General features: G+C 49.3%; 1 protein-coding gene across 4 annotated transcripts in view; it reads left to right on the top strand.

Annotated features, from left to right (window-relative positions):
- The first annotated feature begins 159 nt into the window (after positions 1-159).
- Endou (endonuclease, poly(U) specific) overlaps positions 160-15,269 on the top strand; it is a 26,930-nt gene continuing 11,820 nt past the window's right edge. Inside the window, exons 1-3 of one of the 4 annotated variants that reach the window (XM_048802609.1) lie at positions 160-8,221; positions 8,487-8,684; positions 13,913-14,035. In XM_048802609.1, the coding sequence (XP_048658566.1) occupies positions 8,630-8,684; positions 13,913-14,035 (178 nt within the window). In that variant the 5' untranslated portion in view covers positions 160-8,221; positions 8,487-8,629. Of the gene's footprint in view, positions 8,222-8,486; positions 8,685-12,094; positions 13,135-13,912; positions 14,036-15,269 lie in introns of those variants that run through there. The other 3 variants (XM_048802610.1, XM_048802611.1, XM_015493258.2) reach the window with 3 other exon arrangements.

Genomic DNA, 15,269 nt, shown 5'->3' with positions numbered 1-15,269 from the left:
GTGTGTTCCGAGGCCAGCGTGTGGGGGTGTGGCAGAGAAAGCCAGACCCTGCCCCTTGGGAAGGAGCTATGGAGGAGCTTGCTCCCAGAGTGGCTGACAGCAACCCCACTGCCCCTGTATGGTCTCTGGGACCACAGCAGGGCTCCAGGCTGGCTGGCTGCTCCCCAGATGTGCCTCCCAGGCAAGGAGGCTCTGTCTCAGCCAGTCAGGGGAAACCACCAATTCTCCACGGTAGAGACTACTATAGACCAGATGTAACTAGCATCTTCTTCCCTCTTCCTCATAACTCCAATCCCCAATCCTCTGCCGTTGAACACATCTTGGTGGCTAGGGATAGAGAAAATGCTGGGCAAAGGCTCCTGAGGACAGCTGATCCCTTCTGAGGACTAACAGTCTTCCAGAAATCAGGATTTATGATCAGTGATGAGAAGGACCTTGCAAGCTCTGTTCAGTTCCGTCCTGTCTTCCCTCCCCTGCAGCACATCCCCTGTGAACCTGCCTGTGGGGCAGAACCCATGCCAGCAAGCTCCAGACAAGGACCCTACCCTCTGCCTTGGAGCCTGGCAGCAGGAGACACACTGTCTGGCCCGAGAGAGACTCAGGCCTCCAGGATGACCCAGAGTAGGCTTCTGAGGCAGCAGGCCCACAGCAGCAGGAGAGGAGGTGCTGGTGTGGCTCCCAAACCTGCTCAGCAGATCCAGCCAACCAGGCTCAGGCTGGACACCCTGACATGCCCCACCTCCTCCTGACCTCCACATGGCCAGCCTCCTTTCAGCCCTGAGGTCATGGATACGCATGTCAGCTGCTCCCAGAAAGGATAAGAGTCCTTGATGGGGGAGGCAGCACAGCAGGGATCATACCGCGGATTTCTAATGAATCTAAATCAATTAACAGTTCTCTGCCTTCACTTCTCCATTTGCAAGATGGCTATGATGATTGTCATCTATCTGTTAATGACGCACACACACACACACACACAAAAACAGCAGCTCCTGCCTCTGTGGCAGAAATGACTGTGGAGAACAGTCCCATAGAGGGGCAGCATCACCTTGGGTGATGTCCAAGGTAGCTTCTGAGGTGGAGCCAGTGCACAGGTAACCCAGCCAGTTCCCTTGCCTGAAGGAAGGGATGGAGGCTGACAGGCGCCGGAGCTTTCCCAGCTGAGCAATTGTGACTTGAGGACCAGGCATCGGTGAGTCAGGAGTACCAGGAGCCTTCCCTTCTGAGCCCATTGTCTGTCCATGTTTCAGCCAAGCCCACGACAGTCACCAAGCCATGGCTCTTTGCCATCCTCTCAGACTCCAGGGTGAGACCAGCGTGGCAATGCTACAGCAGTCCAACCATGTGACAGGCTTTTGTCTTTCCCCAGTTTCTTGAGTCACACCTATGTCCTGACAGAATTTCTGGGCTACAGGTGGGTCTTCCTTCCACCTTGACCAACTCTGGAAACTCTGAGCTGCCTCAACTTCTCAGACAGGGCACAGAGCTGTGTGCAGGGGACTTGTCAGGAAACAGTGCTCAGGGTTGGCAGGAGGACCCACTCAGGAGCAGGAGAAGCAGGGGTGGGTCAGCACTCAAGGACAGGAGGCTGAGGAGGAGGACAAGGCTCTCGGTTATGGCAGCCTTGTGATTGCCCACGTGTGGGCAAGGAGGGGAGGCATCCCCTTCTGCTTCCTATCAGTCCGGGTTGTGTGTAGGGGGTCCCATTTTTGTCCCAACTTTAGGAAAGCCACAGTGGGTGGAAGAATTCAGGGGCTGACTGAGAGGGAAGAATGAGGGAGGGAGTATAGTCTGAGATCCATCCTTGAAATCACCCATTTCCTAAAAAGAGGGAAAACAGGGAGTGTGTGTGTGTGTGTGTGTGTACATTGGGAGAACAGGGCAGAGAATGTCATTCTTGTACCTGTGTGTGTGTGTATGTGTGTATGTGCATGTGTGCACACACACACACTCCTCCCTTTTCCTTTGGCTTGGTTTCCCTGTGATGATGGAGGCAAGCAGTGCCAGGTTAGTATCCTACTAGGGAGGTTCATGCTTCTCTGGGAGGCTGGACAGAGCCTGATGAAGGGCTGGAACAGTTTTGGGGGCTCCTGACCCTTGGGCTGTTCCAGCTTCTCTCCCGGGAGCCAGCCCTGCCCTCTCCCTGAAACTCCATCAGTACAGAGACAGAGCCCTAGCACCAGCCCCGCTTCAACTGAGTCAGAGCCTGCAGGGGACAGGCCTGCTCTCTCGGGCCTCACAGCTGTGGCCACTCTGCTTCCCAAGCACACAGATTCATCTTGACGTTTCTGTTATTCACAGGTCTTACAATGATAGACTGAGATTTGAACAGTGCGTCCACCCTTTCCCATCCTCACACTTTCCCATCTATTGTGTCACTTTTATCCGGATGATAGAATAAGTGCTGCTGATATTTACTAAGGAATGGAAGTACAGGAAGATTTGCTTATGGTCACATAACTGCTTCTTAATAACTGGGTGGCTGGTGTAATTGGATGTGTATCAGCCATGCCCTGGGAATGTCCTGGCACTCTCAGTGTTATCTCCCTGAACCCCAACATTTTCTTCTCTTGTAGGAATAGATCCAGGCAGAGATATTCCTCTCTCCATTCCCAGAACTCTTTGTTTTCAAAGATTAACCTATGGGCTTGGTAGGGGTTCTGTGAACAAGACAGGTAGTCCTAGCCCTCACGGAGTCATGCTTCAGGGTCAAATCCAGAGAGTGGTAGAAACCTTGGGTTGTCATGTCTCCCCCTCACCCCCAAACATCAAGGCCTAGAGCTCCTCCCATGTTGGAATGCAGGTCCAGAGCCCCAGCCAAGCATCCCCCTCATCAATCTGCACAGCTCTGCCTCTCTTGTTGGGACGCTCCCAGCTGACCACTGGTATAAACCACCCAAGTATCAGATAGTTAGGGCAGCAGGTGGTTGGAGCTAACTTTGACCTTGTAGTCATTTTTAATTATTCCCTCTTTCCCACAAATCTGTAGCCTGGAAGGTACTTGTGTTTCCAAAACATGTTCTTATACCCTGCCAATATACAAAGTATTGGTCTCCTTGTGCATCTGCCAAGGCCATGGGCTTACACTAAGTACCCTCTTGGGCCTGCCCAGCTAGGTGTTCAGGGTGGTCTGCACCAACAATTCATGCATCCTTCTCTCAGATCCTCCCAGAGTCTTCAAGACCTGTGGGGCAGCCCCCTTGCAGCCTAGTCTGATGATACCTGAGGTTTGAGGAGCTTGTGGCCCAGGAGATGGAAGGCTACCTTCACTCCCACTGATGATGAAACTAGATTACTCTAAGAAGCCAAGTCTGACTTAGCTGCTCCTGAGCATCTTCTCTCCCATGCCTGGGGGTCTTCCTGGAGCAGGTGACCTTGATGGGGTCCTGGGGTAGGTGGAACACCAAGAAGGAGCCCAGAAGCAGGAAGAAGGCTGAGCTCAGTGTGCTGGGAGATGTGGGATTCTGGTTGCTTGTTTGTATGGAGACTGGCTGGTGTGGACCCTGGGCCAGGGAGCTGGACATTTAGGGCATTGCCCTGACATGCCCATCTTGCTCTTGGCCACTGGAAAGTGCTCAGAGTCTCAGTTTTCTCACTGGGGTGTGATTCGTTCTTAGCTGGAGCCGTTTCTGGGTTGCTGAAGAGAGGGCAGCTCTCGCTTTCCTGGCATTTAGAGGACTCCAGCCACAGACCAGTGGGGAGAGTGACATTTTGCTAGGACCTTGACCACAGGACATTTAAACCTTCCTCAACCACCTAGAAAATCCCCCACCCACTAGAGCTGTGGCAGTACAGGTGGGCAATGGGCAACGTGCATAGGTGGGCAGAGCCTCAGTCCTTAAAAGCTATGCGGCCTTGGGCAAATCTCTTCTCTCCCTGGGCCTCAGTTTTCTCAATGAGATCCAGGGATTCGAATTAGAAGTGTTTAGCGTTAGTTTCCTTCTCTTAGGCAGCTCAGTGTGTCACAAGGCTGAGGCAGAGCAGATCCCGCTGAGCACTTTCCCAGGGTGACCTCTAGCCAGGGATGCCTATGGGAGGGCTAGTCCACTACACGCAGTTTTGCTTAAAGGGCTCTCTACTCATAAATCTGCCCAGGTGCATGACTGCTCACCTTCTTCTGAGCTCTAGTTATCTGAGCTCAAGGACCCTGTTATGTAGCAGCACAACTTGGAAAGATTCTCAGGAATACTTCTATTGGTCACTTTAAGGAGAGAAACAGAAGAAGAAGACCCAAGCCAGAGGAATTAAGGACATTTTTATGGCAGGGCGAGGTGACAAGGTCCTGAGTGTTGCCTACAGGATTTTGCAGTGGCCTGGGGATCACATGGCACCCCAAGCTGGGAATCAGAAGGAGAGGTAGGGGGCCAGTTTCACCTGCTTAGCTTTGCTAGGACTGAGTCTTGTAGGAACACCTGTGTACTACACAGAGCGGCTGCATGTGCGAGCGGGGTTTCCTGGTGGCTCACAGCAGAGGTCAGCCACCTCTGTTCTCTTGATTCTTGGGTTCCCATAGGTCAGCTGCAGGTGATCTCATCTAATAGCCCAAGGCTTGGGAGGCTGGAACCCGGGATTTGCTCCCCACTGAAGCTCTTAATTTTCCCCAGCAAAGCACAGTGCCTCAGGCCACAGGCCACACCCCCAGAAACCAGCTGGTTACCTTTGGCATCAAACCAGGTGAGTTAGGCAGTGCGACTCAAGGAAGGATCATCCGACTCAAAGGACTGAAAAAAACTGAATGCACGTTTTTAACTTGATTTTTGGAAGTATGGAAGAAATATTACATTTGGAGAGTTTAAAGAAGATGCCATCTTCTCATGCTTCATGTCTCTGTTTTAAATGCCATTTTTTCCAGGGAGGCTTTCCTTAACTACCCTTTTAAATTGGACCCTTTGTGTTCCTATTTTTTAACAAACACTTACCCGGTCTTTTCATGTGCTAGGCACTATTCTAAATGTTGTGAGCATTAACTCACTCAGTCCTCACAAGAGCTTTGTTAGGTCTTCTTACTGGCTCTATTTTACATCTGTAGGGGAGACTGAGGCACAGAGGGGTCAGGGAACTTTCCTAGGGTTGTACAGCTGTAAGTGGCAGAGCTGGAATTGGAACCCAAGGAGTGTGGCTTCAGAATCAACAGTATACACATCATACCCTGCTGCCCCCAATCACCTCTTTAGGTGCATTTTGCTGGTCATCTTTCTCCCAGATGCTGAGCCTCTCACCCTGGTATCCACCTTGCCCAGCATAGCACCTGGCGCACAGGTGCTCAGTTCCTGTTTGTCAGGTGAATGAATGAATTCATGAGAAAGGGGGAAGCTTCCCACAACCTGACTACCTTGCATGATAATTATGAGAATTTTGACAGATTGCAGAATTTCACACATAGGTCGGGAACTGCTCTTCCAAGTCCTGTTGTCTTGTCATTGTAAGACAGGAAAGCCCAGTTGTGCCAGCACACCTAGGGCAAGAGGTCAGCCAGGTGCCTCTCTCAGAGCCTGGCTCCTGGTTGGCCTCCTCAGGTCTCACTCTCTCCATCTCCTCTTTGCTCGCTCCCTTGCTGTCTCTCCAGGTCTCCTTGTCACTGTCTGCCTGTCTCGTTCACTTGTCTTTGTTCATGCCTTGCCTCTAGATGCTCTCCGAAGCTGCTGAAGTTTGAGGACCTGCAATAGCAAATTTACTTTATCATCACTATTGGGCAATTTAAAATAAACATTAGCATAGCTGGCAAAAGTGTAGGCAGGTGGTTACTCTGGAATCCTAGAGAAGCAGGATGAAGTTGAATCATCTTTTTCATGTGGCTTCAGAGGCTGCTGGAATCCTGGGTTCTGCCTGATGCCTGTGGTGGTGCCGAAGAATGGTGTATTAGTATGTTTTGTGTTACTATAACAAAATATTGGAAGCTGGCTAGCTTTATAAAGAAAACAGTTTTCTTTTTCTCATAATTTTGGAGGCTGAAAGTCCAAGATCAGTGGCTTCCTTGGTGAGGGCCTAACAGCTATGGCATCTTAGCAGGAGAACATTGGAGAATAAGAGATTATATCATCAGACAAGAAGACAGAACCAGGAGGAGAACTAACCCAGGGGTCCCAGGAAAACTTCTTCAATCCTCTCTGAGGGCAGTGTTCCCAGTGACCTCTCATTAGGCCCAGCTCTACACCATCACATGGAGGACCAAGCTTCCAACACAAAAATCCTTGGGGGATATACCACATCCAAACTGTAGCAGGTGGTTCTGGGATTTAGGTCCCCACCCAAATTTCCATTGGCCCCAAATGCACATACATACATAGCCAAAAATAACGTGTTTGCCATGAAAACACAACTTTAAGATGAATTCCTAGGCCTTACTTCCATCCATTGCCTGCCGGTCCCCTACATACAAACTGTGCTACACACAAACTCGACAGCTCAACGGGGTCCATCCAGTCACCTCTGCTTTGCTAATCGCTGTCACTCACGTCTTAAGTAACGAGTGGCACTGTAGGGCTACCAGGTTCCCTCGTCCTCATTGATTACTGCTTGTCCCAGACACGTGTTGACAGTTCATCTACCCATTGGATGGCAATCTGAAGCAGCTGGTGGCGGGGACTCAGGAGGCACGATCCTCGTCTTAAGGAATTTCAGATGGGAGCTAAAGAAATAACTGGATGGAAAGTTAAATGGCAGTGCTGGGGTTAACGAAGCTGTGTTGGCAGCAACAGACCATCAGTGATGGCTGTGATGTGTCAAAGGCACATGGGACAAATATCTAGGACTAAGTCCATGGACAGGGCTCCTGTGGGCTGGAGGTGAGCAGTAGATGGCCATCCAGCCATCAAGGATGGTGGGCAGAGGGTATTCCAGGCAGAGGACCGGCAGAACTGGATGCGTAGTCTGGGACTTTGTGATGAATGGGCTCAGCTGGCAGTTCTGACAAATGTGCCCAGGCAGGCCAGGCAGTGAGTGTGTGACGCTGGATGTCAAGGCTGCCACAAACTTCAAAACAGAAAGCCTGGAAAGACAATGTAGCATTTGGCCTTCAAACCAATGTGGAGAAAGAAATTACACTCGGCCATTTCTAAGACACATTCAGTCAGATCAGGTATGAGTGACCACCCTAGGCCTTGCTCCTGAGGCCAGGAGAGAATCCCTAGGATGGAGGATGGACATGCATCATCTTCAGGTGCCGAGGTCCCCTTGGGAGGTGAATCCAGGCCTAGCTGTGCTGGGCCAGTTGCAGAGCCCTTCCAGGCTGTGGTTCTCTGCTGAAAAGACTTGACCTTGGTTTCTCAGGAAGACATGAGTGGTAGAATAAGCTGTCCTGGGAACAAATTCCTTGGGCCAGTCTCTCCCTCAGTCTCTTGATCCTGTCAGGCCTTTGGCCACCAGTAGTAGTCCAGTGACATGTGGGGCCTACTTCAAACAGCTGTCTAATGCTGGGCTTATCTGTCCTCTGTCCCACCAGAAAACAATCCATTCCAAAAAGAATTTTCCAGGCTGGCCTGAACCCTGTTGTTCAATTACAGTGTAACATCCAGCATATAATGAGCACTCAATAAATATTTGGAGCTTCTTCCCCACCCTCCAATCCTCTGTACCACAACTGCACCATCTCTCCTCTGGGGCTCTGGAGGAGCCATCCCCGTTAGTATCCTCATTCTGGGCCCCTCCACCTTCCTCCATGCATCTCCCTCCACCCTTTCCCCACCCCAGGTCTCCAGTACCCCACCTACTGGGACTCCCACCTTGCTGGCTGGTCCCCACTGTGGCTCTCTGGGAAGAGCTTAGAAGGGGAGAAAACCCATGTGGACCCTGACTGGGGAGAATTAGAACAGTGGAGTTCTCTGTCCAGACAGGCTGGCAGGGTAGAGAAAGCTGCTTGAAATACAGTATAATTTATCTGTGTATGTATAGGTACTGGTATCTAAGTTTATCTGTGAGTCACTGTTGCGTGTATGTGCTGATATATGTCACTTAATGGATTTTTTCCCCATACTCTCTACTTTTGCCTCCACCAGCATGCCTTGGGTTGTATAGTCCCAGGGGCTAGGAATCAGGTCTGTGAAGGGACCCTCAGAAGGTGAATCCCATCCCTCCCCAATATCAGAGGATTCAAGTGGAGGCAAGACAACAACTTGAACTCGTGGAGAGTGTTATAGCATCATATAAAAAGCAGAGGTTTCTTTAATCGCACCGAATCTGAACCTAGACTTGTAGCCTCATGGTTACAAGTGACCACAGATGGGTGAGTATTTAGGGGGTTACTCAAAGATAGCCCATGGGTATCCCTAGTTTGGATAAAGAACCTGCTGAACTAGGTCCATCTTGCTGTGCCTGCTCATCTGGCCTACTTTCCAGCTACTAACAGCTAGCATGACCTGTTCTAAACATCTGGCACTAACTGCCTGCTTAATCACCTTCTCTTTGGCTTCAAACAGCAGTGAGGCCCCACCTTCACTCCACCGCCCATCCATTTGGGATCCCTCCCTCCCCATTTTCTTCCTGGACAGATCTGGATGCACCAGATCCACAAGTCCTGATGTCTTTAAAAGAATCATCCTGGGTACTAAGGCTCATCTGAGGGTTGTGACATCCACCTTGACTCTAGTGGAAGTCCAATAGCCAGTCCCCTGTTGGCCTACAACTGGGCACCATGAGGGCCTGTGTCCCCCTGACGGTGGCTGTGCTCTGTGGCCTGGCCTGGGCTGGTGAGTCATTATCTGTTCAACATGGGAGTTTGGTGGTAAGGGTCTTGCCTAAAGAACAGAGGGTTGGAGAACTTGGCAGTGGGTGAGGGAAGTGGGACAAGGGAGGGTGAACTCTGTCCTAGAGCCATGCAGCACTTTTGGTCTGTCGAGTGCAGGAGCTGTCTCTGGAGTGGGCTAGGCCGTGTGGGGAAAGTTGCAGGAATGATGGACCCGTTTCATGGTGGCTCCTTCTTGACACCCAGAAGGATCAGTTCCAAACATCAGTTGTTGGGGTAGATTTTGGATCTCACAAAGACTATATCTTCTGGGGCCACTATATGATGTAAAACTGGGGCTGTGGTTGCTGAATTTGGCTGGCTTGACTGTCTGACCTTGGTCATTCCCTCTACTGCTCCTGGAGAGCCAGTGAGGTTATCAGAGTGTGAACTTTCTGTGGGTAAAGCCTTAGGAGATGGGCTCTACCCCGAGGGCCCCTGACCTGAAGGTGGGTCATATCCCATCTGGGGCTGGTCAGAGGAATGGCTCTTGGTCCCAGTGTTAGGGGGCCTTAGGAGTAGAGAAGGGGCCTGGCCCACAGTTGCTAGCGGTGTAAGGGATGGCACCAGGGAGGAAGTGAGCACTTTGCTGTTAGTAACCATGCAAAGGTCTGCTACTGATGTGTTAACTGATAGTTAATGGGTGGGGAGGGAGAAGTGTCGAGGGAGGAGGCCCATCTGAGAGGTGTGGGCGGAATCCTCCTCTGCCCGAGGAGAAAGAGTCAGAGCTTGATGCCCATTCCACCCACCCAGGTTGCTCCTGCCTGGATCAAATAAAATAATGTGGAGAAACATCCAAGGAGAGGTGAGATCTCAGAGAATTTGACTTCAGTTAGCATCGTGATTATAAATATTTCTGGGAGGAACTGACTCTTGGGGCATTTTCAATCAGGCTATGGATAAGAAGTCCCCTAATGGGATGCCTGAATGGAAAACCCTGGGAGGAAAAAGCCCCAGGCCCTCAACACTGGATGGGACTATGTACCTCTGCCCAGGACCCAACTCTGTCTGGCCCTGGGTGGTGGAGAGGGTTAGGGGGTTTGGGAACCTCAGCCTCAGGCCAGCTGGTATGGAGGAGAAAGGGGAGTTCCTGAGCCTGGTGTGGTGGCTCATGATATCTCAGTCTCAGGAGAGGGCACTAGAGATCCAGTCCGCAGGGGATGTCCCTGAGAGCCAGGCAGCAGTTGCTTCAGAACTGCCTGCTGGGGGCCGGCAGTGATCACACCTGGCTGTGGGACTGATGGGGAAGCGTGAGTGGGGCCGTGAGGCCGGAGCAATGAGGCCTCTGAAGATGGGAAGAAAGAGGCTCTGCTCACGTCTCTTCCACCCCAACACCTTGGGACCAGGATGCCAGAATGGGGATCACTGGGTGAAGTGGGGGGCAGCCTCAGGTCATCACGAATGAGCTGGGTGTGTGCCAAGGACCTTGGTTGTTTCAAACGAACAGAAGCTTGCAAAGCTGGTCCTGGGGATAAAGATTTTTTGGCTGACTAGGTCTCCATGGAAATCTGGAGCCTCAAGAGGCATACAGTGGGACTCCTCAGCCATCAGAGGCAATGAGGGTGGGCCTATAGGGACTCTGTGTTCATGCAGGGATAGGGAGTAAAAGCTGTGGCGTATTAAAGTCTTAGAGGGTGAAGGGAAATTTCATACTTCATGGAGGGAGGGGGAACCACAGCTCTTTGTGGGGAACGGTGGGAGAACGCAGGACCAAGAGAAGAAAGGCCAAAGTGAAGACAAGCAAGCGCCAGAGATGAGGCAAAGGGACAGGGTGGAAAGCTGCTGGACGGTGATTCAGGCTCCTGGCTTGGTTGTGAGGCTTACACAAAGCGTCTGTGTCAACAGGAGGTGCTGGGTGGGTGCCCTGGAGTGGGTAGTCTGGGTGACTGGTCATCTGAGTGTCCCCAGAGCAGCACAGCAAGGCGCCTATGAAGAAAAGTCCCTCCCACCCTGCCCTCCACCTTCACATCCCAAGGTCACCTTGAAGCAGAACTAGTTCACAGAGACATTCGAGGACCCCTCGGTGAGGGGTTCTTACTAGGGCTACTCCTGAACAGACAGGAAAAAGGTCCGGGGAGTTTGGTGGGGAGTTCTCCTCACTCCACAGTTGACTGTTCCCTGGTTGCCCTTCTCAACCAGGGCCAGCGCTGGAATGGAGTGAATTCCTTCCTTGCACTCTGCTGATCTGGCCCATTAAAGCACTGCCCTGATTCATCTGCATTCTCTCCCTTGGATTCTGGGTGTACTGCCAGGCTGACCGAGTGGGCCGCTGGCGGAGCCTTCCTCCTGGGATGAAAATTTCTCCTTAAGACCTTTGCATTCAAGTGCCAAAAGCATCATTTAAGATTCCAGAGGAGTTCCTGTGGGGTTGCAGGAACAAGGGGCCCCGGAGCTTGGTCTCTTTTAGGGACAATTCCCTGGACCACAGTCCTGTCTTCTTGGATGCCTTGGAAGCCCTGCACAAAATAAGTTGTATTAAGATCTGGGTTAACCTTGACCTGTCACCTCTCTAATGTAAAGAAAACACACTCGTGATTATGTCAGCCAGGAAACCAAGAGCAACATGTGTGTGCTGACAGCACAGCCCTTGGCCCAGCTGAACCTGGGGAGGGAGTCGGCTAGATGGAGTATGTGGGCAGGGTCCCTGTGCAAGGACAATAACTCCAGCCAGTCTAAACACTTGCCACCTTGAAGATGGGCATGGAATGTTCCCGCTGTTTATTTGCTTAACAAATACATGGCTGTATTACGTGTCATGCATTGTTCTAAGTGCCTTACAAACTTTAACTCATTTAATTGTCCTCATTATTAATGTCACCGTACTAGGTCTTGAATCCATGGGTGTTCTCCCACTGAGTTATATATAACCCTAGCCTTATATATTTTATTTGAGACAGGGTTTCACTAAGTTGCAGACTTGCCTTGAACCTGTGATCCTCCTGTCTCAGTCTCCTCAGTAGTTGGGATAATAGATGTACGCTGATGTACCTGGCTTTCATTTAGTTCTTTTTTTTTTAAATGATAAAATAGTGCCCCTTTATTTCTTTTAATTCTTAAAAATATTCTATGAGATAGGCTTCACTATTTTATCACCTTTCTTTCTTTCTTTTTTTTTTTTTTGGTACCAGGGCTGCTTAACCACTATGCCACACCCCATATCTTTTTTATTTTGAGGCAGGATTTCACTGAGTTGCTTAGGGCCTTGCTAAAGTTGTTAAGGCTGGTTTTGAACTCCTGCCTCAGCCTCCTGAGCTGCTGGGATTACAGGCATGTGCCACAGGAGCCCAGCTTCATTATTTATTTGTTTTTAAGTACCAGGACTTCATACATGCTAGGCAAGTGCTGTACTATTCAGCTATACCTCCACTTTTACAAATAAGGAAACAAGGCAAAGAAATTTAAATAACTTTCCCCAGATCAAATAGCTAGAAAACAGCAGAACTAGAATTCTAGTCCTAAGCAACTTGGTGAGGGTACAGGTTCTCACCTCTCTGCTATGCCATCTCCCATTAGACACAGTATAAATCCAAGGATTCAAAACAGTTACTAAACTCATATTCCTAATATTTACCTCTGATCCAAGCCAGGCTTAAATATGCATACTAGATCCCTGTTGAATCCCAGCCGGAGTCAAGCTCCAAAGTGGAGTTAGTTCTCTCCTTCTAATCCTGATATATTTGTCAACCCTAAACATCACCGTCAATCTTACCCCATTCCTTATACAAATATCAATACAAAATTGTTACTTTATCAATAAATTTGATGCAAGGGCACTTCTTAGCTATAGCCCTTAATTGAAACCTAACTCCAACTGTGAACTAAAACCAAGTTAGGTTTCAGTTTCCTCACTGATATGATTCCGATGCTCATGGTAACTCTGACTTTGATCTTGACATTTTGTGCAATGCTCTCGGCCTGACCCCTAAACCCAGCATTCTCAACATCTAAACCTCAGGAACGTCAAATGGAAACAGACTCTGTCGTGGCCCTTAAAGCCCTGAGTGGAAAGAAATGGTTCCTGACGTTCATTGGCACTGTCTTTGCTGAGTTGTCTTTGTGGTGGGGCTTTCTATTTTAATTTGTTTTTTAAAAGAATGGTAGTGAATTTGTACTATTCCTTTCAAAAATTTTTACTCCCCTTGTAACCAGAAGCTTGCTTCTGTGAACCATGAACCATTTGGCGGGAGTGAGGGATGTGGTCTGTGGTTACAGAACAGGATCCTGTCCAAAGCCCCATTCTCACCCACAACGCCTCATTCACCACCCTGAGCCTAAACTCATCTGAATGCATTCCAAAGACTGGAAGAAACAGAAAGATGTGACACAGGGACAAGTGGATGCAACCAAGACCAGACTGGGGCAGAGGGAAGAACCAGAATCAAAGAGCATAAAAGGAACAGAATGGGAACAAGGAGGTAGGTCAGAGAGAAAAGGGTAGGGGACACCACTGGAACACAGTTACTTCCCTTTTACGTGACAGGTGAATGGTGGCCAGTGGGCCATGTCCAGTCCACAGACCTTTTCATGGGACTGCCTGAAGTTTTAAAAACTGGCAAATTTTCACATAAAGATGAAGGTTCCATCTGGATGTGATGGCACATGCCTGCAATCCCAGCCGCTTGGGAGGCTGAGGCAGGAGGGTTATGAGTTCAAAGCCAGCCTCAGCAACTTAGCAAGGCCCTAAGCAACTCAGCAAGACCCTGTCTCTAAATAATTTTTTTAAAAAGGGCTGGGGATATGACTCAGTGGTTAAGCAACCCCTTGCTTAACCTCAGTTAAAAAAAAAAAAAAAGGTTTCTCTTGAAAATCAGGAGCCTCTGGTAACACCAAGTTGCAGTTGGCTGGAACTGAGAAATGGATGCAAATTTCAGACAGGGCATCACTCATTTCTCACAGTCTGCAACTCTTCCTCTGGCCTCATATCTGCTCCTTTTCTTGTGTATGTCACAGGTCTTACCCCAAAAGGCATTTGAGTCTGGTCAGTGCTATGAGCCCTGTAGCATCTGGCCGGTGCTAGGAGGAGGCTTATGCTGCGCATGGAAGGATCTGGATGTGCTTCTTTCCTGCAGATAGCAATAACTTTACCTACCAGGGGGCCCCCCATCCTTGTCTGTGAACTCTCCCTCAGGGAGCACCCTTAGGAGGAGCACAGGATCCCCAGAGAGCTGAGTCTGTAATATTTACTGCCCCCAGGAAACCTGGAATCATGTGCATCTCGCTGTAATGAGAAGTTTAACCGAGATGCTGCTTGCCAATGTGACCGCCGGTGTTCCCGTCACGGGGACTGCTGTGAAGACTACGAACATCTGTGTACCGGTGAGTCTCCTGTGGAAGGCAGGACCAGGGTGCAAGTCTAGCCTGCCTGAGGGGCCACTGACCTGGGTGTGCAGCAGTCTGGCGCAGGGCTCAGGGCTGGGGGTGGGCGGAGGTGATGAGTGCACTGAGGGGAAGGGGCAGGGCCAGGGGGCAGGTATTTGGCTATCACTTGTCTCAGGTTTTCTAAGAAGTCCCCAATTTAAAATATGGTAGATGCCATTTACCTGGAATATCTGAATGATCAGGATTAACAATGTCATGAAAGTTTGTGCAAAATGGTAAAACTCTATTTTAGCATCGTGACATTACCAATTGTTATTCAACACTTTTTTTTCTTTCTTTTTTGTTTTTTGGTGCTGGGGATGAACCCAGAGTCTTGTGAACCTTAAGCAAGCACTGTAACAATGAGCTACATGCTCAGACCCTATTCAACACCTTAAATCACAAAATTATAAAAATGGCAATGAGCTCTCTCACAATCTGTTTGCTACCAGGAAGGCTGCAGGTGTCATTGTGACTGTCACAATGCACCCCTCTCTTCTAATGAGTGGACAGAGCAGCCACATCTTCAAACTTTTATTCTCAGACTACTGATTAAAACAGGACATGCACTACCTGCAAAGGCCAATTGTTCCTCCACTGTTCCCATGATTCAGCCTTAAATGAATAATAATAATAATAATAATTATTATTATTATTATTATTATTATTTTGGTGTTGGGGGTTGAACCCAGAGCCACTTAACCTAGTCCTTTTAACTTTTATTTTGAGACAGAGTCTCGTTAAGTTGCTTAGGGTTTTGCTAAGTTGCAGATGTTGACCTTGAACTTGCAATCTTTCTGCCTCAGCCTTCCAAGTAGCTGAGATTACAGGTGTGCATCACCAGGCCCGGCTAAGTGAATAGTTTTTGAACAATCATTTTTGAATAATCTTCTTTTTCGGATGCTTGCAATTTAACAAACTCTTAGGAAATGATCTTTTGCTTTGTGACATGAAGACTTGCTGAGTTCATTGTCAAATCATGTGCCCTAACTCCCAGTTTGGAACACATGATCAAGGAAACCATAGAAGGTAATGGTCAGCAAAATACCACATCTGGTGGTACAGATTGTCCAATGAACAAGGCACCTGGCTGAGTGGCCTAAAATTTAATATGTACCCTTCTCACCAAATTGTGTTCTCTGGTGCAGACCTATATCTGCTGAGAGAAAGGAGAGTCTTTCCTAATTTGCCC

The sequence above is a fragment of the Marmota marmota genome, unplaced genomic scaffold, assembly GCF_001458135.2.
Source record: "Marmota marmota marmota unplaced genomic scaffold, marMar, whole genome shotgun sequence".
Taxonomy (NCBI): Eukaryota; Metazoa; Chordata; class Mammalia; order Rodentia; family Sciuridae; genus Marmota; species Marmota marmota.
This window is presented reverse-complemented; position numbering and strand designations above follow the sequence as displayed.